This window comes from Dermacentor albipictus, chromosome 4 (genome assembly GCF_038994185.2).
Source record: "Dermacentor albipictus isolate Rhodes 1998 colony chromosome 4, USDA_Dalb.pri_finalv2, whole genome shotgun sequence".
In the NCBI taxonomy this organism is placed as follows: domain Eukaryota; kingdom Metazoa; phylum Arthropoda; class Arachnida; order Ixodida; family Ixodidae; genus Dermacentor; species Dermacentor albipictus.
In genome coordinates, this window is record NC_091824.1 from 136,047,658 (window position 1) to 136,075,151 (window position 27,494).

Sequence of the window (27,494 nt, forward strand, 5' to 3'; positions counted from 1 at the left end):
TTTCCAATTATAGAACTTAAGATGTGGTAGTGAAGGCCACGATGCGAGGCCGCGTAATCACGGAGCGGATAGTGTGACCACAAATATTCAGAATATTGCGGAATATGTTTTAACAACGCGTAGATTGCAGTGTGCAGGACATTGAAATGAAATTGCAACACAGCAGCTGTCATTCCGGTTACAGCATCTCAAGTACGATCATCAAGTGTAAAACCATGAGACCTCCCTCCCGACATCAAAATGCTTCTGACCAGGCGAAGTGATTCGGCCAAAAATTGTGGAGAGTGTGCAAATAGCGCTTAAGAAGCGTGCCTACGTCTAGCTTTCTTCTCGTATAATCTTCTCGTTTCGCGGCTGTGGTGTTGGACTGCTAAGCACGAGGTCACGGGATCGAATTCCAGTCACGGCGGCCGAATTTCGATGGGAGGCAACACCCCTGTACTTAGATTTGGGTGCACGTTAAAGAACCCCAGGTGGTCCAAATTCCCGGAGTCCCAAACTACGGCGTGCCTCATAATCAGATCGTGGTTTGGGCACGTAAAACCCCATACTATTTTTTGAAATATTTAATACGTGTACAACTGACTGCTTTTTCTTTTTCAAGAACTCGCCGGTGTGGCTCCAGTGGGCCGTTTGCCTTGTGCGCGCATACGGAAATTAGGGTGTGCCTTGGCTATCTACAGGGTATCCCAGCCGGTTGCCCACTGGCCAAACTGCCTGCCTTTCTCTCTGTTCTTTTCTTCTGCCTTGACTATAGACCCTTTGTATACAGGGTCCATTATTAAAGTAATGCGCATTTTCTGGGAAAAACAGCTTTACTGAGCGGACCTGTACAAATGGTTAAAATTCTTCAAAATAATCTCCCCCTGCATCAATAGACTTGCGGAGATGTGTCTGCCACGCCTGGAAGACAACCAGACAGTCCTCAACGGGAATGTATTTCAGGAACGCTGTAACATGTCTTTCGGATGTTTTCCACGGTCTACCAGTGCTTTCCTTTCAGCGCTCTCCGTAGTTGGAGAAAAAAAAAAAAAAAAGCCGCATGGAGCCAAGTTGAGACTGCAAGGGGGATGGGGGACCACCGGGGTGTTGCTTCGGGCTTGCTCGAAGTAAACTGGCGACCGGCTGCGTTGGCAGGGCAGCACCCTCGCCACGTTTCCCGACCGGTTTTACCACACTGCCATGGATAGTGGCGTCATAATAAAATCATGCGCATTACTTTCATAATGGACCCTGTAATGTGGGCAACCCTTTGCTCAATCTGATTTCCATGCACCATCATGGACGACAGACATGCGCAGAGTGCGCTAGGAAAGTCTGCGGGCCTCGCCTACTCTGCAGCAGTTTTTATTTCTCCCTACTTGATATAAACACGTTCGCCGCATAATATGGCACCGCGATCGCAAGCTTGGTTCTCCACAACGAGATAGGTGGAATACTTGGGCATGCTACCGCGTTTACCCCACGAATGCATCACGGGCTATACTACAAAGCGAGAGCGTCGACGGGAAGAGGCCTTGACTGCAGGAGTTACAACTTTTGCCGAGTCTTGCGCCATTCTGGATTCCATCAGAGCAAACTACACTAAAAAATCATGAGCTGTTCAACTTTGTGAAGGTGGAAGACCAGCGAAGCTGTTTGACACATGACACAGAGGTGACACAGAATTTTGAACAAAGGTACGAACACATTTACTGTCTTGATCGGTGGTCATCATGACGAAAAGTACGCACACACATCTGTCGTCATTCGCGTGGACGACGGGACCGCCGTCCCAAGGAGCCGGGGAAGCTATAGGCACGCGTGACACTTGGATGGGACCGCTACCACGCGAGAGCGAAAGGAAACCAGATAAGCAAGAGCTTGTAATGTCCACAAAGAGAGGGTGGTGCGAACGTAGACATGGCCGACGCAGGTCGGCCTTTTTGGGCTAATATCCGTTCTTTTCCTTGTTCCTGGCACCTCTTTGGGTCCCTAAGTGTGACAAGGGCAGTTCAGGGGCACGTTACAGGTCCCAGAGCCCACCACTCGGACTCCACAGGGGTATGTGCCATTGCGCTTGGGCCCTTTCTGATTTATCTTTGGGATTGGCCCACGGTTTTTGCATACGCACACGAAAAAATGCACGGAAGCCTAGCCTACAACAGCTTCGCTCCATAAGAGGGAAACAATCCAAAAAACGCGGCAAGCTGTGTACTGGTGTAGAAATTCCGTGCGGTTGTCAAGCATGGACGAAGCGTGGGCTAGCTAACGCTAAGGTATTCGGCCATGCGATCCTGTCAGCTTGTCTCAGTCACTGTGGCCCGACATCTCATCCTTGGCTCAAGAAACTTAGTTGCTGTCGCTTACATAGCTCCATAGGCTAGTGACGCATATTATTACACCGGTGCTGTAGCTCACGAGTGTTTAGAACGACAGAAAGCTGAACTCGTTGGTAACGATTCATTAAAAGGTGAGGCGTGCAGACAGGACACAAGAGAAGAGAAGTGGCGTCCGTGTTGTCCACTTCTCTTGTGTCCTGTCTGCACGCTTCATCTTTTTGCATAGTAGCCTTATGTGCACAGTATACATTCCCCTTAGCTGCACTTCACTGTTATAATTAGTGCGAAATACCAATGAATGGTCGGTACGGCCACGCAGCAGCCGAGTTCAAGGTGAAGTCGTATTGAATTTGCGCACTTGTGTATTTTACACTCAGAACTGCACACCTAGACGCTCTATTTGCACAGCGCCGCACAGCTGTACAGACAGCTCTGAAAGTTCCGAATGTTGGCACTAATTGGTCCTGGAAAGGCCCAGTACATTATTGTATTACTCGACCTTTCTTCTCACATTTCGTTGTTCGACGTCACACGATTGCGCCATGGATACGCTATCTTGTCTCTAAGTGCGACCCTTAAGAGAACTTTTGCCAGACCGCAGTCTAAACGTGAGCTCATTTAAAAGTGATGTACCAATAACTACAGACGCAGAGCAAATAATTAACACTAGCAGAATGAATTATAGATGTTAATGTTATTTCCTGACGGAATAACGCATTCAGTCCCGACGGTTTTTCTTAGCCTTGACGCGGAGACGACGAACGGTCACTCGTTCCTCCAGTTAATTTTTCGAAAGGAATATGAAAGTAATTAATGAAAGAGTTCACGCCGAATCACTCGCCACACAACAACAAAATTCTTCTGATTTTACAGCTACAAAGTTCTCGTGCGCGTGCTCGCTTATCGTCTGTGCTTCATCTTTAGGATAGCGAGAATGTAGCATTACTTTAAACGCGAGAAAGGAAAGTGATGCAACATTCTGACGTAGGAAAATAAGTTTTTCTTCGAATTCCGAGAAATGCCGCCACTTTACCTAAGGGATGTGTCTCAGACCGTCATAAAAGCACTTCAGAGAGCGCGTTGGTCTTTGACCTGCTTCGGTGACAAATCAGCCAGTTCCAAAGATCTTTTCAGAAGAGCGTACGTGCAACCGCCGACCTGGCGATCGAGGCCAAGGACATGACCCAAGGTCTTCGCTTCATAGAACCAAACGCATTGTTTACATACACGTTCTTTCCACCCCATGTGTAACACCTCCCCGAATGGAAGAAACCCAAACACTGTCTAGCCGTCACGGATACGAGCTATCTGGATGATCTCACAGCTCGAGCGTGTGTAACAGCGGCCCAGTAAATACTCGACACCGCGTTGTTCACGCACACGTAGCGTGTTCATAAACACTAGCGTTCGCCGCTCACAGAAACACTATTTTTGATGATACAATGCGAGACGATCCATATCAGTGCTAGAGACAGACAGGCAGACATAGAGAGAGAGAAGAAGAAGCAAAGGCGCACAGACAGCCTGAAATTGGCTTCAGAATCCCAGGGGCATAACCTTATCGTGTGCGCTTTGGTACGTAACCGGTCAAAACAGAGAGAAAGAAAGAAAAGGCAGTCCTTTAACTGGTGACAATAGAACGAATATCTTTCGAGAACAAACTGAAGTCTCACACGCTGTGATCACGTGCAAAAAAAAGTTATCTTGCTTGCGGTGCGCCTTCCTCTTTCCTCCCCTATCGAACCGCTGTCACCGCAGTCCACAGTAGCGGACAACGGACGCACCTTTGGTTGATAGGCTAATCGCGGCGCAGACAGAATAGAAAAAAGAAACCGCAGCGCCACGCTCTTCACTAGACGCTATAAAAGCTATAAGCACTCTCGAAGCTATGAGAGAAAGAGAAAAACAAGAAAGAAGGCCCTGCCATCGCCAATCTTGAGCACCTCCCTGCTCGTTCATTCTCGCAGGGACGTCCGAGTAGAGAAGTCTTGCGTACCGTCGTCTCCTACACCGCGCCTCCAAGATGGCTTTCATGATGCCCGTGGTTCGAAATGATTATGACATCTACAACCGGAGTCGGCGCACCTCGCCCGAGCACAGCAACTCCGGCAGCCTCATGGGGAGCACAAGCCTGTCCACATCGCCAAATGTCCGCGGAAGCAGCGAGGACGTCTGCAAGATGTTCCGCACTCACGAGCATCTGGACGCCCTCGGTCCACACCGGCCAAGGTCAGGATCGCTGACGTCACTCAAGAAGTTCCACCATTTGCTAGTGGATACCCTGAAGCGCTCCGCGTATCACAGCAGCCACGTCAACGTGGAGACGGGGGCGTCGCATTCCGCTTCTGGATGTGCCACAAGCGGACAGACCAAAGAACAAGCTGATTGCGCTGAAGAACAACAGTGCGTGAAAGAAGAACAGCAAAGCAAGTGATGTGTCAGCAGGCTGCATTGTCTCGTTGTCGTTTCGCCGTTCGCCTTCCCAAAGACGGCGGCGGCCATGGACAACAACCACTCACTGGTGACGTGCTCTTTTGGGTGCCCGAAGAACAGGATGCTTCTTCACGACCATGACGTCGACCGGCAAGGAGAATGATGACCATGAAGTCCAGATGCACCGCGGCGTAATACAGGAGACACTGCAAAAGTATTATGAAGAACCCTTTCCAAAGTCTTTGAGCTATCGCAGATTCTTCGGACTTTTGCACGTCTCTATGTGCCATGTAGAATGTTTCGTGGCGTGCGACTACTTCTGAAACTGCTGAGGAACGCCTGCGCCTGAACTTATGAAGACGCTGCTGTTCGTTGAGCCGAGAGGAAAGAGCGCTAAGAGGATTTATGTTTGCCTTTCGCGATCACGATCTGAATAAACCTCGCTTGACATCAGTGGACAATATTTTCGCTTTCTGTTTTAGTTTTCTTTTATCTCTTTGAATTCCTACGGCGTGCATGAGCATCTGGAACTCCTTTAGGGTGAGTCCTGTTGCTCTGCATGCTTCATCTCATTATCTCTGTCTCTCTCACGTCCACATGCTTTCTAAAAGATATTACATGACACCGATGTGGTATATGTATGTCTATGAGCCCTTTGTAACAAGAGCTTACCAGACTCGTATGGTGTACACTATAAGGAGACCCACCATATATCGAGGAAGCGCAGTTATGGTTAGTTAATCCTCTTTAAAAAACAATTTCGAGAAACATTTATATACACAACTGCAGCTAATGAACAATATACTATAGTGTAGATGACTATTAATATTTCTCTTCGTTGTCATGCGAAGAAAAGCCTCACACGCTCTGTCACCAAGGAATATACACTTAAATAAAAAAGAAAAGGTTGTTAATCTAAAACGGACAATATATTTACGCATTGATCATATAACACGCAACCAAATGTTAAAAAGCAGCAACCTTAGCATGCCACTTCTGAGAAAAAGCAAGCAGCGTGGCTCATAAATTAGAAATAATAGAAACAGGCCTGTCAAAGCATAACTTGACGCAATCCCATCCCATAGCGCAGATTTTCTTTATGATGGACAGAAAAGTCAAGCCACCGTTTCAAAGAGCTCTATACAGGAATGACGGAAACAACATTGTGACTGAAAATATTGAAAGCTTCAAAAAACAATTTTTCGAACATTCTTAGTGTGATAGGGACTACAAATTACAGAAAACCCTGGTTCGTTGCTCAGTCCTTCATAGTTTAGAAGTAGCGCGAGCAGTAGGGAAATATAATTAAGGAGTTATACAAGACGTGCTGTCAACTTCAACCAAATTTGTTGTAGACTTAGGTGGAGTTACATACGTTACACGCACTACGCACACATAGGCCTTGCCCCATGCACGTCCAGTATGACCCGTTGTTTGTACTCGTTGTTCGCTTTGTCATGAATCGTGCATCAACACTAACTTGTCAAATATACCATTCTTCTATGCACTGATATTTCCAGTGCAAACCCTCTGCGCAGAATATCGGTTCGTCGATCTTTCTTTCGTCTTAGGTGACGTTGTTTATTGCAGAAGCAGTAGACCAAATGTCGTTTGCGCATATCATGTCGTACTATATGCGGTGCATTGCAGCAATTTCACGCCATTGTATGTCAGTTCGTGTATGCGTTTTTTATGAATTTTTTAAATTTCTTTTATTCCTCACCCTCTCACCTGAACGCATGCTAAACCTGAAGTTAGGCTAACCTCTTTATATACCATCAAACTTTCTTGCTCTCTATATTTGCACAGTAATCTGCAACAAGTTCCACTAGAACTGCTACATTCAGGCTCCCTTTACAGCGTACTTCTACAAAAAACTAAACGGGCACTCTAAAAAAATGTTTTCAAAGCAGCGAGAAGCTATGACAATTTTAGTGACCCTATCTTTCCTGTCTTCTCTTTTTAGTTTCTCCCCTTTTTTCTGTTGTTTTACTGTCACTTTATCTCTATAACATTTTACGTCAGTGTAGAGGAAACAAAATGTTCCATAATTTACTCCCACATAGCAGTAACGTTTACTCCCATCGTGACTGTAGGTTTCGTGGAGTACGGAAATGTCACATTTGCGATTCAGTTATGACAAATCATATCAGTAGATATAGCCATGTCACACAGAACATATGGTAAGTGACAAGACATTCAGAACTAAGCGACGCATTCAAAGATCAACTCTACCAGTATGTACAGCCATGCTTTGAGTGACACGATAGGCCCGTTGAGCAGCATGATTAACATTATTACCAATGCTTCTGGGATTAGTGCCTTCTAGAGCCAATTGCTTAAGCTAGCCAACTTTGCGCTCTGTTGACAAATTGCAAAACTGCTTATTGCCTTTTCCATCTTCTGTTAAACATCGCTACTCGAGTCAGTCATATCTTGAATACTATATGGCAATGTGGTCGTCAGTGTTTCAACATAAGCCTCGTACTTATAGCAATTATTTCGACAGGTTCATCTACGATTGTGCGAAAGCACTTTAAATTCTGGCCAAGGAACATTACAGTGACTGCAGCGCTTGTCCCGCAGGATCGAACATGCATACTCTACCATACAAATCCTTTGAGAGCGTCCGTCAACGCGCTGGCCTAAACTGTGGCAACAACGAGGCTGTCGAAGAGAAAACAGCCTTACTTTCGCCGCAACCTGCAGTGGAACTGCTAACAAGCATCTTCGGCTTTCCATCGTGTAAAAACAGAACTCGAATTGGAATATCGAAAATGAGGTTCGCACTGGCCGGAACGTCGGCAAAACAAAATCTAGGAGGCCTGCTGTACCCTTCTTTTGTAACCCAACAGAGACTTTTGTTGCACACGGATCGCATTTCAAATAGACAGTCCTATTTTCTTCATGCATATCCACAGTACAGCAAGGTGTTTGTTGGCTGTGCGCGAAGTTGAAGGCATCGCCGTAGTGGAGGTATACTGGAGGTATAGTGGAGGTATATGAAATAATTTAGGCTCCTGGATATGAAGCCTGAAGTGGGATGGTGCAGAGCGCACGAACATTCGATTTGCAATTGACAATCCTCCTGTGCCATGTGAACAGGCTGCGCATAAGTTCAGTTGCTGCAGTGCCCCGGCGAAGTATTCAGACTTTCGCTCCCTGTGTACTCTGGTTAACCTCAATTGCCGAGAGAAAGATAGCTATCCGCTTTAATGATCTGGCCCAGCTGCACAGACCAACAGACTGCGAGCTCAATAGACAGCGTCCATCTAGCGTGCGTTCAGCGGCTCTATGTGTTGAAAAATACGCTGGTAGTTTTCAAAGGCGACATAAAACGAACCAAGACTCCAATCGCCGCAATATCCTGCTCTATATTTATTTTTTTAGCCCTTCGAGTGACAGGGATGCAACCACATATTAGAACGTCACCGACAACAACAAGGATAACAAGAAAATCCCATAAAGCCAAATTATCTACACTAACTTGTTTTTTAGACCTCAGTGACAGCGTTTAAGGCCGCGGCACAAACACTATGTATGGGCTGTGCAAAGCACGCTACTAAGCACGCTAGGAACTATGCTGAACAGACTCACCTATAGTCACGAACCTAGTAGCCTTTTCTCATTTCATCCGTACTTCCAGCTATCCTCTCGCTCGTCCTGTCGCATAATCCCATTAATTTTGCTTATTATTTATTTTGCATTTATTATTATTTTGCATTAATGGTGGTTCAGGTGTCGGCCGCTCGAGCTAGACAGTTACAGTGCGGCCAGCAGCAATTTCCTTCCGTATTGTTCCTTACGTAGTTAACAAACACTTACAACAACAGCAACCACTACTACTGCTACTATACTACTATTACTACTACTTCGAGAACAAATTTCTTTTCTTCGTGTATAAGCGATCTCTGGGAGAAAGGAAGCTCACTTAAACCAGCCCTTATTCTTGGCGTTAGTTCCAGCAAAGTGTTCCACGAATGGCCGGCGGTGTTCACGCTCCAAATGCTCCCTTGCTTATGAAGTTACTCGATTCATTTGCGAGAATTAAAAAAAGGACATTAGCCGTTCCATTCTGTGAAAGTGGTTGACCAGCGAAGCTGTTTAGCACATGGAGGTGACAGATAATTTGGAACAAAGGTACGAACTCATTGTCTTGATGGGTGGTCAACGTGACCAAAGGTACGCACACTCATTTTTTGTCTTGATCGGTTGTCATTATTTCACTCGCAACTGCTATTACGTTCTCTGATAATGTCAAATTGACGCACGTACGCCACTAGGCGGTCGGTTGGGCCGGATCGGTGTGGCATCGCAAGGGATATGTCTGCAACAAGGAACGCGTGAACCGCTCCCATTTCGGTACCGACACATCCACATTGAAATCACCGACAACGACCACAGGGGTATTGTCATAGCAGCTAATTCACGCAAAGTGAGCAGCCATGAACCTTATGGGACTATGAATCACTGCATTTTTTGCTTCCTTACGAGGGTATGAGCCATTGCTCACGGGGGTATGAGGCGTTGCTCACGGGGGTATGAGCCATTGATGATGACAGTTTTCGACATGCTGTTCTGTATGTTGTATGCGTGATAAGAAAGAATTTAAGCACTGTTCGCTACATTTTGCTCAGTGCTTGTAGCCTCTGCCTTGCGAGACTATAAGCCACTGTATACTTAGCTCACGCACAAACTTCACGTTCCGGACTTGCGGCCTTTCCGATGGGGTAGGAGTAGGCATCTGTAAAAGCTACTCGAAGCCATAGACAAAAAAAAAAAAGATTTACTTTCCGTCTTGGTGTGCGGTGCGGAAGGCGGAGCGGAGCGTTAGATGTCGATCCAGGAAACAAAGGAACTAGTTTGCAATATTTGCCGAATTCCATTGGTCCAACGTGAGCTTGCAGCGAGTGCACGGAGTTTTCCCGCTGCTTCTGTTCTTGACATCCGGATAGCAACTCAATTACCACTGTCATGTGCAGATCGAGTGGCTGCGTCAGCTTCCCGAAAGGCGTTTAACATGCTTTGGGAGACGCTTTCTGTGGCACTATGTAGCACTGTGTGTTATGGGTGGCGCTCTTTTTACCTATACGGCTTACTATTTCGAGCGTCACTTCCTAAAGGACCAGTTCAGTACCCCGTGCAGCATCGTCGACCAGATGCGCAGCGCCTCAAAGACTGCGCACAACAGGTACGCCAGCTCCTCTTACCACTGTAAAGAACGGCGGGTTGCACAACAAGACTGCCACCTTGCCACCTGATTACGACAAGGGGTGCAAGACGCGCACCTGCACCTCTCCGTGCTGCAGCTGCGAGGCGTTCAAAGAAGCGACCTTTGCGCTGGAACCCGCCGCCTTCCTCCAGCCCCTTCGACATGGTGACGGGACGAATTCGGTGTGTGGACAATGATTCCAGAGTTCCTCAACGCGGGGCTGATTTGACACGCCTGGAGAAGCTACCGCGGGAAGACTTATTTTTGTGCTTCTCAAGGTTTGGAGTGGCTCGGAACAATGAGCGACGCGCGATCGACAACGTCGATTTTCCGGAACGGCACCACCTTCAACACCGTCGCTTGGGCTTCGGAATGTGTGTGCCTTTGTGTCTGTAAACTGGTCTTCAGAGCAGCTGCGAGTTGGTGATGTGTAAACGAACAGCCGCCGCGTCGTGGACGGGCGGATCGAGTGTATAAAAACTGTGGTTGTGCGATTGTTGGACGCACTTCTCTTGAGCAGTCATGTTAGACTGGTTCACTTCTCTCATGCAGTCCTGTTGGACTAATACTATTTTTCTCAAACAGTCATGTTAGACTGAGTTAATTTTCTGTAAATAAACCCCTTTTTCCCCGTTCTCGATGAGAAGCAGTTCTTCACTTCATCAACGATCTCAGCGTAAATAAGTTGGACGACGGCATGGGCCAGCTACCTTCGAATTCATGCCGTACTTCAATCTTGGCAAAGGACCACGGACGAAGGGATTGAGCCCCCAGTCCTGACAACTGGCTGACAGCGGTGAGATGGACTTTGCGACATGGTGCTGTATCTGCGGTGAGTGCTTGGTTTTTGCTTTGACTCTCTAGGCTTCATTTTGTGGTTGTTCTATTTAGAACAGTAGGGAAGCTAGATTGTTGTGTGTTAGCTAGGTTGTGTTTTCCTAGCTAGATTTAGAGAGCAGAATCAAGGCAGTAAAGCAGCAGTCATGGAGTTAAGGACATTGCTGAGAGACGAGTTGTTGATTGTTGGTGAGGAACTGGGCCTAAATGTACGCAAGGAAATGCTCAAATCGGAATTATTGGAGCTAATTTCCAATCAGGCTAGTGAGCAAGATATTGAAATGGGATTGGAACTTCTCAAAAAGAGAGAGAAACGGGAAAAAGAAAGAGAAGAACGGGACAGAGAAAAACGAGAGAGAGAGGAACGGGATAGAGAGAGAGAGGAACGCGATAAAGATCGCGAGATAACAAAAATGCAACTTGAACTTGAAAACAAACGTTTGGAGTTGTCTCAAGGAAGTGAAGGAGCTCTGGGTCGATCAAGTGAGGCAGAATCGTACCGCATGGACAGGCTATTAAAGCCATATGAGGTCGGGACCGACATAGGCTTGTTCCTAAGCAATTTTGAAAGGACTTGCGAAAAGATGAACTTCGGTCCGAGTACATGGCCACAGCGGTTGCTGTCTATGTTGCCGTGTGAGGCGGCGGAAGTAATCGCCAGATTGAGTGTGCAGGATGCATATGATTATGCGAAAGTTAAGGCTAGTCTCCTGAAGAAATACCGCCTTTCAGCCGAAGCTTTTCGGCAAAGGTTTAGGAGCACAGGCAAGAAAGATAGCGAGGGCTATCCGGAGTTTGCATATAGCTTAAAGGCCAACCTAGTCGAGTGGCTTAAAAGCGCGGAAGCGTACGACAGCAGAGACATGATCATTGAATGCATGTGTCTAGAGCAGTTTTACAAAACCATTCCCCAAGCTGTGAAACTGTGGGTGCAAGATAGAGGTAATGTAAACACTGTGGAAAGGGCGGCTGAATTAGCCGAAGAGTACGCAACCCGTAGAAAGTTGAACGCCGAGGAGGGAAACTGGGACGGTCGAAATGGACCGCGGAAGCCATTTCCGTTCAAAAAGGGTGCGCAAGCTAGACGATCCGAGCCTGTAGACATGGCGGAAAAGCCCGCAGAAAAGAGCGAGGAGAAAGTTAACGGAGAAACCGCACAAAAAGAACAGAAAAGAAAGTTCGGATCTTTTAGACCAATTCGCTGTTACAGATGCCACAAACTGGGGCATATAGCTGTAAACTGCGAGAAGTCTAGCGTAGTTTTTTCCTACGTGGAGGAAAAAGATGAGAATATGGAACTTTTAAGTCCATATCTCCACGACCTGCAAGTTAATGGAAAACCATGCCGAGTGCTAAGAGACAGTGCCGCCACGCTGGACATTGTCCATCCGTCTTACGTGATGGTAGAGGACTTCACCGGAGAAGTAGCATGGATAAAACAGGTTGTAGAAGAACACAGCGTGTGTCTGCCCATGGCCAAAGTCAAAATCAGTGGACCATTCGGGGAGCTAGAGACTGAGGCTGCAGTTTCCAAATTTTTGTCACTGCAGTATCCCTACATCTTTTCGAATCGTTCGAATCAGTTACTGCGTGACAGAGGGCTCAAACTGGGAGAGGGCATAGTACAGGCATTGACCCGAGGCCAAGCTCGTAAGATCGCGGCGCTTTCGGCTGAAAATGCTCAAGCTCCTCCAGCTGAAGCAGAAAAGGGGATAGCTTCAATACCCGAATCCGAGCTAGGCCCGAGGGACAAAAGAACAGTTGAGGAGAGCCTGCCAGTCGACCAGCTCAATGAGAGCGTAGCACTAGAGTGTCGGAGTTCTAGCCTGCAGGAAGAGCATGCAGACGCGCTCCCAAGCGAGACAAGGTCGTTGTTATCACCGGCCTCAAAGAACTTTGATCAACTCTTACGCGTGGATAGAGAGTCACTGGCAGCTGAGCAAAAGAATGATGAGAGCTTAGCTAAATTACGTGACACAGCTAAAGAAGGCATTGCTAGGCGCAACGTAACGATACATGAGAGAGGAGGATTGTTGTATCGGCATTACAGAGATCGAAAGGGTAAGATTTTAGATCAGTTAGTCATACCTACTAAGTATAGGGAGGACCTTTTGAGTCTTTGTCATGGAAATGGGTGGTCCGGCCACCTAGGCATAAACAAATCAAAGGAAAGATTGCTTATGGAATACTACTGGCCTGGCTGTTTCAAAGATGTAGAAAACTTTGTAAGATCATGCGACGCCTGCCAGCGTTCTGGTAAACCAGGAGAGACTTGGAAAGCTCCACTGAAGGTAGTGCCCTTAATAACAGAGCCTTTCAGACGGCTTGTAATAGACACGGTAGGGCCTCTTCCAAAAACAAAATCAGGCTACAGGTACTTGTTTACCATGCTGTGTCCGGCTACCAAGTTTCCAGAAGCAATCCCTTTGAAAGAGCTCAGCTCCACTGAAGTAGTAGACGCGCTTTTGACAGTGTTTGCACGAGTTGGGTTTCCAGCCGAAATTCAGGCAGATCAAGGGTCAGTATTCACGAGCGCACTGACCTCCACATTCTTGCAAAAGTGCGGGGTAAAGTTAATACACAGTTCTGTCTATCACCCTCAGTCAAACAGTGTAGAGAGGTGGCATTCGGTGCTTAAGCGAGTTTTGCGTGCGCTCTGTTACGAGCACAAGGAGGACTGGGAGAACTGTCTGCCGGCAACTTTGTTTGCTTTGCGAACGGTTCCACATGAGGCGACAGGGTTCTCACCAGCAGAACTAGTGTATGGGAGGACACTCCGGTCTCCACTGAGAATGTTAAGAGAGATGTGGGAGGAAAGAGGGGAGAGTCCAACCGTGGTTGAATACGTGCTAAATTTACTGGAGCGGCTAAGCGCAACCCAAGAACTAGTCGGAAAGAACATGGCACTAGCTCAAAAGAACGCCAAATTCTATTATGACAAGAATGCGAGGCTTCGTACGTTTAACGCCGGAGACCAGGTAATGATCCTCAAACCTTCAAGAAAGAACAAGCTTGAAGTTCACTGGGACGGGCCCGTTAAAGTGTTGCACAAACTTTCAGAAACTAACTATGCTTTGAGAATGCCCGGTCGCAGGAAGGAAGTGAGGATATATCACTGTAATTTGATGAAGCCGTATGTAGAGCGGAGCGGAGTCGTTAACTATACTGTCAAAGAGCCGGATGACATCGGTACCAAGTTTAAGGAGTATAGGGCAACCTCCAACTCTGAAATCGGCCTAGAAGAAGTAGTAGAACACTCGGTAAGCTCGCATGCTCTAAGACCCGAGCAGCTAGATGAGCTAAAAGGGGTGTTAGGGGAATATCTCGACAGATTCAGCGATCGGCCGGGTAGAACCGAACTGATAACGCATGAAATTGAGCTGACCTCTACCGAACCAGTAAGATCAAAACCTTACAGGGTGTCTCCAAGACAGAGAGAGATTATGGAGGCAGAGATACAGCGCATGCTAGAGTTGGGAGTTATTGAGCCCGCTGAGAGTGACTACACGTCACCGCTAATACTCGTAGAAACCCCTAACAAGGACCCTCGTCCGTGTGTTGACTACAGGAAGTTAAATGCGATCACTAGGGATCAGCTGTACCCGATACCCAACATTGAGGAACGAATTGAAAGAGTTAGCGCTGCTAAATACATTTCAACTATAGATCTCGTGCGGGGGTACTGGCAAGTTCCCCTTTCAGAAAGTGCCAGCCGCTATGCTGCATTCATCTCGCCTGTGGGCACTTTTCGCCCTCTCGCACTCAGCTTCGGGCTGAAGAACGCGCCGTTTAGCTTCTCTAAGTTAATGGATATTGTCCTAAAAGACTTGCAGGAGTTCGCCTTACCTTATCTTGATGATGTAGCCATTTTTTCGGACAGCTGGGAACAACACGTATCGCACCTCAAACAGGTGTTCTCACGGTTGAGGGAAGCCGGCTTAACGATGAAAGCGGAAAAGTGTAGGTTTGGTTGTTCGCAGGTTACTTATCTGGGCCATGTTGTTGGTCAGGGCATGAGACGGCCGGCTGAGCTGAAAATAGCTACGATTAGAGATTTTTCTCAGCCGCGCACGAAAACGGACGTTCGTTCATTTTTGGGACTTGTGGGGTACTATCAACGGTACATTCCGAATTACTCGCAATTGGCAAGTCCATTAACAGACGCCCTCCGAAAGGGAGCACCGAGTACCGTACTCTGGGATAAGGACAAAGAGAACGCTTTCCAAAGTTTGAAAACGCTATTGGTTTCTCGCCCTGTGCTTCGCGCGCCAGACTACACTAAGGAATTCATAGTTCAATGCGACGCAAGCGACAGAGGTATGGGCGTGGTACTTAGTCAAGTCGGCGACGATAACGAGGAGCATCCTATCCTCTACGCCAGCCGTAAACTAAATGTAAGAGAGGAAGCCTACAGCGCTTCAGAGAAGGAATGCGCTTGTTTGGTTTGGGCCGCCCAGAAGTTGTCGTGTTATTTGTACGGAGCGAAGTTCATCTTCGAGACCGACCACTGTCCTCTGACGTGGCTCAATCAAATGTCACACAAAAACGGCCGCTTGCTCCGATGGAGCCTCACTCTCCAAGAGTACAACTTCTCCGTTAGATATAAGAAGGGAAAGTTGCATAGCAATGCGGATGGTTTGAGCAGGCTAATTTGAATTCTGCGTTTGGGGGTCCCGCCTAAATTTTAGGGTTACTAGTGTTAATTTTATTAAGCGAAGAAGATCCCCTCTCGTTTAGCAGGATTCCCTCCATGATTGCTGAATTTGTCAGCAGGAATTTGCTTCAGAAATTGGCATAGTGAAATGCAGCATTTTTTTTGTTTCTGCACTTATGTTGTTGTTGTTTTTTTTTGAAGCCTAGCGAGTCTAAAGTGAGAGCCAATGCACGTCATCTCGGCGCAGAGCCGTGTTGTGGGGTTCATTTTGCAGTTGCCTGTCCTTGTTGGATGTTTTGGGGCGGTGACATCAATGCACAGGTGGTCGCTGCGAGCCAAGACATCAATCTCCCCCTGACCAGCAGCCATTCTCTTCCTGCCTAGCGGTTGTCAGCGCTAGACAGTCGAGACTTTTGGGGCCATGGAGGCGCTGTAAAGAACGGCGGGTTGCACAACAAGACTGCCACCTTGCCACCTGATTACGACAAGGGGTGCAAGACGCGCACCTGCACCTCTCCGTGCTGCAGCTGCGAGGCGTTCAAAGAAGCGACCTTTGCGCTGGAACCCGCCGCCTTCCTCCAGCCCCTTCGACATGGTGACGGGACGAATTCGGTGTGTGGACAATGATTCCAGAGTTCCTCAACGCGGGGCTGATTTGACACGCCTGGAGAAGCTACCGCGGGAAGACTTATTTTTGTGCTTCTCAAGGTTTGGAGTGGCTCGGAACAATGAGCGACGCGCGATCGACAACGTCGATTTTCCGGAACGGCACCACCTTCAACACCGTCGCTTGGGCTTCGGAATGTGTGTGCCTTTGTGTCTGTAAACTGGTCTTCAGAGCAGCTGCGAGTTGGTGATGTGTAAACGAACAGCCGCCGCGTCGTGGACGGGCGGATCGAGTGTATAAAAACTGTGGTTGTGCGATTGTTGGACGCACTTCTCTTGAGCAGTCATGTTAGACTGGTTCACTTCTCTCATGCAGTCCTGTTGGACTAATACTATTTTTCTCAAACAGTCATGTTAGACTGAGTTAATTTTCTGTAAATAAACCCCTTTTTCCCCGTTCTCGATGAGAAGCAGTTCTTCACTTCATCAACGATCTCAGCGTAAATAAGTTGGACGACGGCATGGGCCAGCTACCTTCGAATTCATGCCGTACTTCAATCTTGGCAAAGGACCACGGACGAAGGGATTGAGCCCCCAATCCTGACACCACTGGTATCATGTGGTAACGGCACCGATAACGGTGATGCCGTACCACAACGTGGCCTTCATCCCTGCGTTAGACTGCGCAATCTTTGGGGTGGGCCCATGAGAACTGTTTGACAATAGAAATTGCGGTCAGTTCCCAAAGAAAGCTAAACGCTCAAATAAAAGTGCGTGCAGCACGGCTTGCCAACATGATATCGGCCTTTGCTTCTATTTGCGACATACGTGGCGATCAGACGCTACGCAAGCGTTTCATTTTGTCGCCTGTACATAACGCCCGTTATTGACCCCGCCGACATCGATCGTCGGTGCAAGGGACACTCAATAAGCCGGTCGCGCAATCAGTTTGAACGGCGTGCTGCGGTACTCTTATCTCGAGCCGCCAGGGGAAGGTCACTTTCTGATAAACGGCCGCAACCAGTGACGCTGACGGTCAGCGACGCGACGCCACACTGCACGTGTGCACTATCGCGTCGGGACCGGAAAGCCGGCTGGACACGGGCCGTATCCGCCAGTCTCGGGCCGATATTCCGCCCGTCGCTCGCCGCGGCGAGTGGCGGCGACGTTGCGTCCTCGATAGGATGAGACGCAGACGTCACCGGGACGTCGCCTGTCGCACCGATGCGGTGAAAACAACGCGCCGAAAGGCTCGCGTGATTGAGGCCACGTACGCCGCCGCATAACGCCCGCCCGACAGAGAGGATGTGTGGCACGGTTGTTTTGGAGGAACTCGTAGATTGACATCGTATTGGGGTTTCACGTGACATAAGCACACTCAGATTATGAGGCGCGCCATATCGACTCCGGATTGATTTTGACCGCCCGGGGTCCCCTTGGAGTGCATCTGAGTCCTCTCTCCTCTTTCCGGTGTCGGTGTCGTTGTTACATATGAATTAACAGGCTTCAATATATCAGTGTACTTATGTGGTAAAAATAAACTTCTTCTTCTTCTTCTTCTTCTTCTTCTTCTTCTTCTTCTTCTTCTTCTTCTTTGTAGTGTCCATTGCATCGACACTTGGATTTCTAACGTATTTCCCTTGAGGACTGACGAAGACAGCGAGCTTATATACCAAAGATAATGAGTGCAATCCTTATTCCTCCATTGAAGCAAATGTCGGGCACACTGCAGCAGACGATTATGTTAAAAGGTGAGGTAATGTCATAAAATTTATAGTGTAACTATAAAGATCTGAGATCGGCTTCAACTTTTCGGAAAAGCGATATTTGGAGAGGTAAGAGAACAATAGATTCACGGCTTACCGCTGTTCTGAACGGTAAGGGACTGGACCTACAAGATGAGCAGCTATCGTATCAGCGAAACGTGAAAAATAATGTCCAGTTGGCACGCTGTTTCATATTAATTACTGGGGCATCTTCTCTTCATTTTTTAAAATTACTTTCGTTTCCCGCCCTCTTACAGCTTCCGGACAGTTTCGATCATCTTCCCTCTCCCTATGCGAAGCAGCACGTCAGCGGTAATACGCGCACCGGCTGCCAAGCTTGCTGGCGCGCTTATTAAGGAGCTTATTTCTCTCTCTGTTGAAGCAGGAGACCTCCCGCCACAGGGTCCCTGACAAAGCAATTATTATTGGGTTTCTTTCTCGCAGTTCATGCCACACGAGAAACGTTATGACCGACACACGACTCGCCGGACGTACGAACGGGAAGAAGGAAGGGAACATTCTCTTGCTTATTTCTGTGTGCATCCTTTCGTCATGACAGAGATATAGAGAGATGCAAACTTTAATAATAAGCTGGAGCTGTCACAAGAGACGTCACCCACAACACCGGCTTGAATACACGCGCGTTCAGAACTTGCACGCAGGCATTGCGCCCGCCTTCAGGCATTGCATCCGAAGAATTCATGAACATATTGTATATATTCAGCTCTGTGATCTTTATAGCTCTGTGGGGCAAACGAGTACAGCAGTTACGTCCCGTTGAAGGGACACGACGGAGCGGAGTCTTCTTTCATCAGAAGAGCATGTCTCTTTCGAGTACTTCTACGTCACAGATTGCACTGGAGGTCAATGATAGCTCACCGTGGATTATGTTAGAAAGGGTTAATCAGCGGTTTAACCAAAGAGTGGGCCTTACCTGCAGCACGAGCATTGTGGTCTGTTCGAGGGAATCGTTTCTGTGCGCTCAGCTAGCGCAGCATTCTTGAGAGTTGCGCGCATTTAGTATCCATTCAGCTTCACACTCTCCTTGCTCCTAGGTTTGTGTTATGTCATATCACTCACTATACGAGTTGTGCACTAGGGACCCCCTTTTAACTAGCAGTATACGTGTCTGCGTTTTTCTATCTTTTTTTTTCCTGAAAGGAAAGCTGTAGTTGCTGGTGCTTTTCGAGAGTTCCGCTACCTCGCATATATTTACTCAAAGCACATTATTTGTTTTTGCTCCACCAACACAAAAACAAGGCAAGTTGGCCCAAGCTGTTATCCATGGTCTCGTGAGACTTTATCACAGTCGGCGTTGACGGGCTGAGCCAAGGCCGCGCGGTGCTTATCTCTCCTGGAAAGTGCTAGAAGCATCTCGGTCGGCTAGGCTGTGCGTAGAATCAAACAGTAATTTAGCCATTCTTCGCCGCAATGAATCTTCTGCGCACGGTGCCTGACAAACAATACAGATAGTTATCGCGATTACGTCGTGCTGCGTGCATATTGAAGCATATTCAGCTTTTGCCGCCGTGATATCAAAACAACTGGCCGCCGGTTCCAGAATGCTGAGGACGGCTCCCGGCGCGAAAAAAGGGATGGCGCTTTAAATACACATTCGTTTTCTTAGCAGTTGTTTTCCTTTGTTAGCATATGTTAGCTCGTATCGTAAGCTTTCCTCCAAAGGCATCTCCTTTCATACTCGCCTGTCTGCAATGCTTATGGGGAAGAGAAAAGCTGGTCAGCCTTTCGTTTCCTTCGTTTCGTTTGGTTCAATGGCGGCAGAAATATTTTGACGCTTTCAGACAGCATAAGGAACAGCGATTCCCTCCTTGCAGGCAGCATACGAAGCGGGCAGCTGCACGGTAAGCATGTGGGCCGGCTTCAGTGCCCCAACCACTCGTGTGTCTTCGGGCGGTGGTAATGAGAGCCTCTACGCTGCCCAACGTGCAAGCAGGGCTCGTGAAACCGGACTCTCCTTGGCATCGGTTCTCGAGGAGGACATGTACAAAACAGAAGTACCGTTGTGTCGGCTATGTGATGACGCAAATACCGTTCGCCTGCCACACTTCGAATCTTTGCCGCAAGTAACACTGCGCGAAACACACCAGTCTTAGACCGAGCGGCTGTCGCTTTAAGCTATCGCTGGTATTGCTCTATGGTTTGGATTGATCGCAATTGCGACTTTTATTTTGTTATCGGTGTTGTGGCTGCCGTAATAACCGTCGTGGTAGCTTTTTCTTTCTTTGCTGTTATTACTTCTTTTTTTTTCAGTTCATTCTTTTTTTCATACCTCTATGTGAAAAAGAGTAGTCGGCCACAATTAAAGGCGATAACATCTCTTAAGCACCATATAATAGTAATAAAGAAAAGAAACGTTCTTGACAACGCACAAAAGTATACGAAAGTGTACGTTGTCCTTATGAGAAAGCATGAATGGCCAAACGACCGTCCATTTTATGCCCCGGAGCCGATGAGCTGATCAGACGCCTTAAAGGGACACTAAAGCGAAACAATAAATCAGTTTAGACTAATAAAGCATTCTTTGAGAACTCTGCAGGCAGTCATTTCAGAATAATAGCTTGATTATTAGATGACAAAATGGAGGTCGATGTATCAGTATTTGAATTTCGCACCTAAACCCAGACGCCGGGACGTCAGTGTGACGTCAAAGATTCCAAAGTATGTTTTCGCTTTGGGCCGCGTTGGCTGAGTAGTGGTTCCCGAAACATGCCATGTTTAATATTTGGTTCCTTTAGAAGACAATGTAGTCAATCTGTACCGCTATATACTTAAGTAGGCCATAGAACATGCCATCAGAATTCATGACGTCACAGCGACCAGGTGCGGAAGCCTCAAGGAGGCGCCGTCACCCGTGTGTCCGTGTTTCCTTGTCCGCATCTTGCCTCTGTCTCTCGTCCCTTTTCGTGCGCTAAAAAACCCCAGTTACAAAAGAAAGGAAAGATAGGGAAGGTCGTGAACGTCCATGAAACTTACAGTCCCTCCAACAGGCCACTCGAACGCAAACAAATTCAAGAGTGCTTTGACTGTCTTGTGCTGTGACAACTGTATAGGTCGGCGTTCCAGAACCTTCTCTTGTGGACAGCTCACAGCCATCTGCTAACAGAACCGGAGCGCTAACGATCCGGGGGCTGAACCCCGTGCATCGCGAAGAAAGATAAAGCTAAGAGCTGCCGGCTGAGTGCAGTCAACACGCCTTGACGGCACACTTTACCGGCAGAACTCAGTCTCGTCTCTAGATCTCGGGAAACCATGATGGTGATAAGCAGTTTCTCTGAGGTAAAGAGGAGCGTGGTGAGCGCTTACATGCGCTACCTGCTTAAAGTATTGTTACAGGCAGAGTATCAGGGTGAAAAACTCAAAACATGTTTACACCACCTCGACTTAGGAAGCTAGCAGACAAGCGACAAGGACTGCGTCGCGACTGCTCTAGGGCGGCGGCATGGACGATTGCAATAAGGTGACGGTGTTTGAACATAGGTGTGCTGACAGGGCAATCTGTCCGTGATAGCAGCTTCCAAGTAATGCGCTTGAAAAGGCTCAGATCCGAGGCGAGGTAAATATGGGCGAGATAGGAATCACAAAAAAAAAAGAATAAGCGCGATAATGCACCAATACCAGCAGACGTCTATCGCTTAATATAGCTTGCAAGTTTTTAGCTCTAGACAATAGATGAGTTCAACGCCAGAAAGTCACTGAGCTTAAGCACATCCCTTCGACGTTCTACTAGTAAACTTGTGGGCGGATCGTTCGTTGGCGACGAAAAATTCGTTAGTTTATACTATATTGTTAGGCGCGCATCGCAAGGGACTTGGTAGCACTCCTCTACAAATATCGTGAAGAATATTTTCACCTTCAAAGCGATAACAACGACGAAATAACCGTTCCTAACCTACAATAGTTATAAGCCTTGCTCTGCTAAGCCCGGGGCGCGGGATCGAATCCCGGCCGCGGCATCCACGTTTCGATGGGGGTGAAATGCAAAAGCGCCCGTGTACCGTGCATTGGGGTCACGTGAAAGATCCCCTGATGGTCAAAATTATAGTGGAGTCCCCCACTACAGTGTGCCTCATAATGAAATCGTGGTTTAGGACGTAAAACCCCAGAAGATAATTTAATTAGTCACAAGCTGTACATTAAGCAATGTTCATAGTTCACTTAATCTAAAAGCTGTGTTGCGCCAGCGCTGAAAGCCAAGAGAGAAGTGGTTCTTGTGGGGAAGGAGGAAAGGCTAGCACTATCTTCTGCAACCCATGCGGGAGCACGGCTCAGCGCCAGCAGGATGGGGGAGATGGGATTAAAAGAGAGAGAGGGTAGGAGGGGAAAAGGTAGAGGGTCGTCCTAGCAGCATCTGAGCAGCCCCGCCGGGAGGGCCCATTGGGTTCGACCGGGGGAGTAGGCTGGAGGTAGACCGTATACAGGAGGTGGCCCAGCAGAAGCGAAGTAGTGGCAGATCAGGAAGCCCGAGGTGGTGGGATGGCGGTTAGGCCATCCGTATTTGTAGAAATTTTTTATAGTCTCGCCGAGAGCCCCGACGAGTCGAGGTACTCGACGACATTTAGGAAGGCTGGTAGCTGATTACTACAGGGGAAGAGGATATCTCCCTGTGTTCTTAGCCAAGGTATAATGCAGTTCTTAGTTCACGCTTAACCCTTAACACCACCCGCTTAACACCATCGGGTGGTGCATTTATCAGTAGTACAATTATCAGCAGTTCACTATCATGGAAAGGCGACTGCATTGTACGTAATTATTTGGCATCTTGAGTGTTAAAAAATTAATTATGGGGTTTTGCGTTCGAAAACCACGTTCTGATTATGAGGCACGCCGTAGTGAAGGTCTCGCGAAATCTGGACCACCTGGGGTTTTAACGTGCGCCTAAACGGGCGTTTTTCGCATTTCGCCCCATCGAAATGTGGCTGCCGTGGCCGGGATTCAATCCCGCGCACCTTGAGTGTTGCTCCAGTGACTGGAAAACAAGGCAGCACGATTAGAATAAAGTCCAGCAAACATCCGGCAACAAGCCAACGGTCACGGGTCACGCAATCGAAGAGATAGAGATGGTGCAGACAAAAGAATCCACGCGGGAGGTGCTCTAATTGGCGTCATCGCAAGTGCTTCTAACCGCAAAGTGAGTCCCTTCGCCAACGTTGATAACAGCAGACTACCACATGGCGCCACGCGGCGGTCGAAAAGCGATAACGAAAAGCGATAAGAAGACGGGTCAAACAGAGACAAAGAGAGAGATATGATGCAACGCGTATTCTTATGGTAACTTTGATGCGCGATGCAAACGCAGCGCGTTTTTTAAAAGAAATATATATACTGAAGCACATAGGACAAGTGCTACACCAACGCCACGCTATAATGAATTAAATGCCACACTAACTACCCTGCTGTCAGTTCTTCTACAGCGCTTGTCCCATAAGACTAACGAGCATGAACAAGCTTAAAGTTGAGATGCAGCGCCAATGTCTCATAAGTTAAAGGCTTTTGACCACGTTTGGTATTCTAATTTTCTTTTTTGTCTTTCTTGTCTTTCATACCTATTATTTTGGTATAACTGGTCTTGCATGTAACCAAACTTCCCGTTCATCTCCTATAGGTGGCTTGCATTGACGTCATTGTGGCCGCTATCTTGCGGTACTAGCACGTAAAGAAGCTGCGTAAACAAGAAAGGTGACAGCAGTGCACATCACAGCAGGCGCGTCTTGCACTTAGCGACAATTCGACAACAGTAATAATCCGGTGAAAAACGGTCACCGTCAAAGAGGTGCACCCGGCCACAAGCTCTTACGGACCATGATATGTGAGAAAAAGCTGAATATCTCCGCAATCTCGCAATGCAGCCTGGTATTTGCATTTCAGGCGTCGACTATAATTTGCTAACAACATTGTCTTAAACGGTTTTACTGGCTATTGTTACAGGTTGCTTTGGAATTAAACGTTTTCTGAGATCCCGTGGTCCGTAAACTTCTGAGGGCGGGTGTGCGTCAAAACAGGAATTTACGCGTGATGATTTGGTGTATTGACGTTATCGTGGCCGCCATGCCATGTTCGGATACTATAGCCCGTGGACACGCTGAATTCGCGACGCCACGTGAAACTATATATCTATTGATTAGCAACGCCCTCGGATGAGTAATTCGGATGGGCATACGAATGGCAGCGAATTTACGTGCAACCAAAGCCAGCGGATCGAGTGGGACAGCCGGACTACTATTTACCTGCGGTATAGTCGCATAGCCGCTACCCGGCTGGGCTGTCAGAGTGCCCTGTCGAGCTGCGTCAATCCGCCTTCGCGGGATCGGTTGACTCAGCCCGGATTCGCTAGTGATGGAGGGATGCGTAGATTGATTTATTTGAACGAAAAGTTTGAGACGCATACACAGTTTCAGATGCTGCGGCTGAAGGCAAAAGAATGCCTGACAAAGGCGATATCAGCAAAAATAGTACACTAACGCTTGAATAATACATTCAAACCGCAGAAACGAGGCAATGTGGTAGCATGCAACATTAAGCAAGATAATTCGGACTAGTAGAGGGAGCAGAAATATTCAGAGCACTTCGAAATAAAATGCAGTAACGTTACCATGCGTACAGATTGAGTCAAATAAACACACCAAGGTGATATACACATGGCAGGATCAGTTTCAGAAAATTTTTAAAAAATGCTGTTGGGTTGGGCTGATTTCGTGCAGCCAGTAGAAAAGATTCAGAAGCTCCGTTTTCTCATCATTGACACTGAGTGCCACATGCTATCTGGAACGGACTTGACCAACTCGACGTTACGACTTAACCAACTCCGCAGCCTTACGCATGGCCTTAGGTCATGCGTAGCCTCCGCAGCCTTACGTACCCTCTCGTCCTGCTTATGCAAAAAAAAAAGAAAAATAAAACAAAACAGAAACGATGGACCTAGTATAGCGACATGGCACGTGCGTCGACGCGTCCACCACGTGTCATGCAGCCTACGCGCACTTCCGGAAAGACCCCAGAGGGACACACGTGGACCGGAGGTTATGAGGGCCGGCCGCAAAGAAATGCGGCGCGAGAGAAGCGCGTGGCAGCGATCACGCGGTAGTATCGATCCAATGATATTTTCATTGCACGCCACACGCTGGGCGCTCTTTCAGAAGGAGCGCCATTTACCTCATCGATTTCGCGCCGCGCCGCTTGTTCTTTCATTTCGCGTCGAAACTCGGAAGCGAACACTACAAGCCCGGAATTAACAAGATCCGCCAGACGGCGCATGTGCTGCTCACACGTGTGGAGGCCACAAATAAAAGAAGAATGAAAAGAAAAGGGTCAGTGTACTGAGATTCTTGCCCAGAAAAAAACACAAAAAGTGTGCTATAGATCAGGAGCGACGCCAGACAATTAATTGTCAGGTGTCCGTTCAGCGAAAACACCGTACAGCGTTGCTCTCGTTGATGCATTTTGTTCTTCGTTGAACTTTGACTGAACGAAAGCTTTATATATATACGTACTTATACGGCGCAACACAGACGTATAATGTGGCAATCTACGTATGCATACGTAAAAATAACAGAATAGTGCTACGTCGAAAAGTAATAAGGCAATAGATGTTCAAGTTAAGGGCAAGAGATACGGGGCTGGCGGTATAGATGGAATACAAGGTGGCAAGACAATGCCAAGGAAGTTCTTAACGAGTGTAAGAGGCACCTGCGGTAAACTAATGCAATGCCTTGGCTGCTGGAGTTTCCGTGTGCATTTCTTGCAGAGGCGAATGCCTAATGCGTGTTTCTTGCTCACTTTGTTTTGTTTTGTGGCAGGAACAAGCAAGTCCGTCTTTTTTTTTCCTTTTAATTAAGGAAAGGTGACAGCTACTTCTTTTGTTTTGACTTTACCCATCGCCGATTCCACGTCTTCATAGAAGCTTTCGACTTCCTGGTCATCATGACTGAATGTAGGGGCATAGACCTGTACGGCCTTCAATTTGTACCTCTTGTTAAGTTTCACAAGACCGGCCGCGCTCTCGCTAATGCTATGGAATTCCTGTATGTTACCAGCTACATTCTTATTAATCAGGAATCCAACTCCTAGTTCTCATCTCTCCACTAAGCCTCGGTAGCACAGGACGTGCCCGCTTTTTAGCACTGTATATGCTTCTTTCGTCCTCGTAACTTCACTGATCCCTATTATATCGCATCTACTACCCTCTAATTCCTCCAAGCACTGCTAGGCTGGCCTCACTAGATAACGTTCTAGCGTTAAACGTTGCCAGGTTCAGATTCCAATGGCGGCCTGTCCGGATCCAGGGATTCTTAGCACCCTCTGCTTTTTCACAGGCCTGACCGCCGCCGTGGTCAGTTGGTTCGCAGCTGCTTGGGAGTGAGGGCTGGGGTTTGATTGTTGTATCCATATAGGAGGTTGTGGCCAAGTACTGCACCAGGGTGGCCAATCCTGCTCTGGTGAGGGAGTGCGTTATCGGTTCTGGTCACCGGGATCAGGCCGCACTCTAGGCCTTATTGATGCAATTTTATCAAAACGCGGATTTCTTTTTTTTTATATAATCCGGTGGAAGATTGCGTGGCACCGGGATTCGAACCACGGTCCTCTTGCACCCGAGGCGTATGCTCTACCTCTACGCCACCGCTGCAGCCGAATGAGGGAAACCACTTCTTGCCGAATGAGGGAAACCGAGGCATGTCAGGACTGACAGTTTACGAACAAGACTCGACACAAAGCGCTGTGGCAGGAGAAGGAGATGTCAAGGTGCCTGCTGTTACGATTCTTGGATTACGACACTCACTCACTCACTCACTCACTCACTCACTCACTCACTCACTCACTCACTCACTCACTCACTCACTCACTCACTCACTCACTCACTCACTCACTCACTCACTCACTCACTCACTCACTCACTCACTCACTCACTCACTCACTCACTCACTCACTCACTCAGTTCTAACAACGGCCATACACGTTACTGACGTCACTGTCTAAATCAATCGTCAGTAATATAATGAAGGTTCACAATCATCCACAAGCTGCAGAAGGCCAAGAGCAAAAATACCGAAGAGCGTATATTATATCGAGGGCTCTATTTTTCGCTGGCAGACTTCGCAGTGAAGCAAACAACAGAATCGGAGCGCCGAGTGGAAAATGCGCCACTTCGCTCTGCGACGATAAGTCATTTCGCCGCCGTATACCATGTCAGCGCTCGCATCACTTCTGGCATGCCCTCAACGCTCCTAGGCTCTAGGGTGATCTGGTTCCGACGTGTTTCCGCCGGCTTTGGCAAATTCACTTGTCACGTGGATCCCTGGGACGCACTCAACTGCTGACAACAGTGCTGCTGACGATGGAACGCATGATGGCACTTCTATTGCGCAAGAAACGACTCCGAGGCGAACCTACGCAGCTTCGCCAAGCCATCGTTGCAGCTCACTTTACTGCGCGCAGTAAAATAGCATGGAACACGAGTACCCCGCGCGTGGAAGTAACAAGTGTAGAAGAAAAAAAAGTTTCTTACGATCCGTGTGCGCGTGGCACTGACGATCAGCCTTCCCTGTGTCGACAATGTACTTTGTGTGGAAGACATTGCACAGGGGAGTTATGTCTGGTATAACGTTAAACTGCCTGAACGTTTTCGTGAATTATTGTACAACCAAAAGCTT

General features: G+C 47.8%; 2 protein-coding genes across 3 annotated transcripts in view; one reads left to right on the top strand and one right to left on the bottom strand.

Moving 5' to 3' along the window:
- The window catches only part of LOC135898385 (serine/threonine-protein kinase SIK1-like), a 466,770-nt gene that overhangs the window by 305,071 nt on the left and 134,205 nt on the right, over positions 1-27,494 (bottom strand). The gene's annotated exons all lie outside the window — the stretch shown is intronic.
- Positions 3,316-5,229, top strand: LOC135898329 (uncharacterized). Its single transcript, XM_065427209.2, has one exon. It carries the CDS (start codon positions 4,345-4,347, stop codon positions 4,753-4,755), a length of 411 nt encoding a protein of 136 aa, XP_065283281.1. The 5' UTR covers positions 3,316-4,344; the 3' UTR covers positions 4,756-5,229.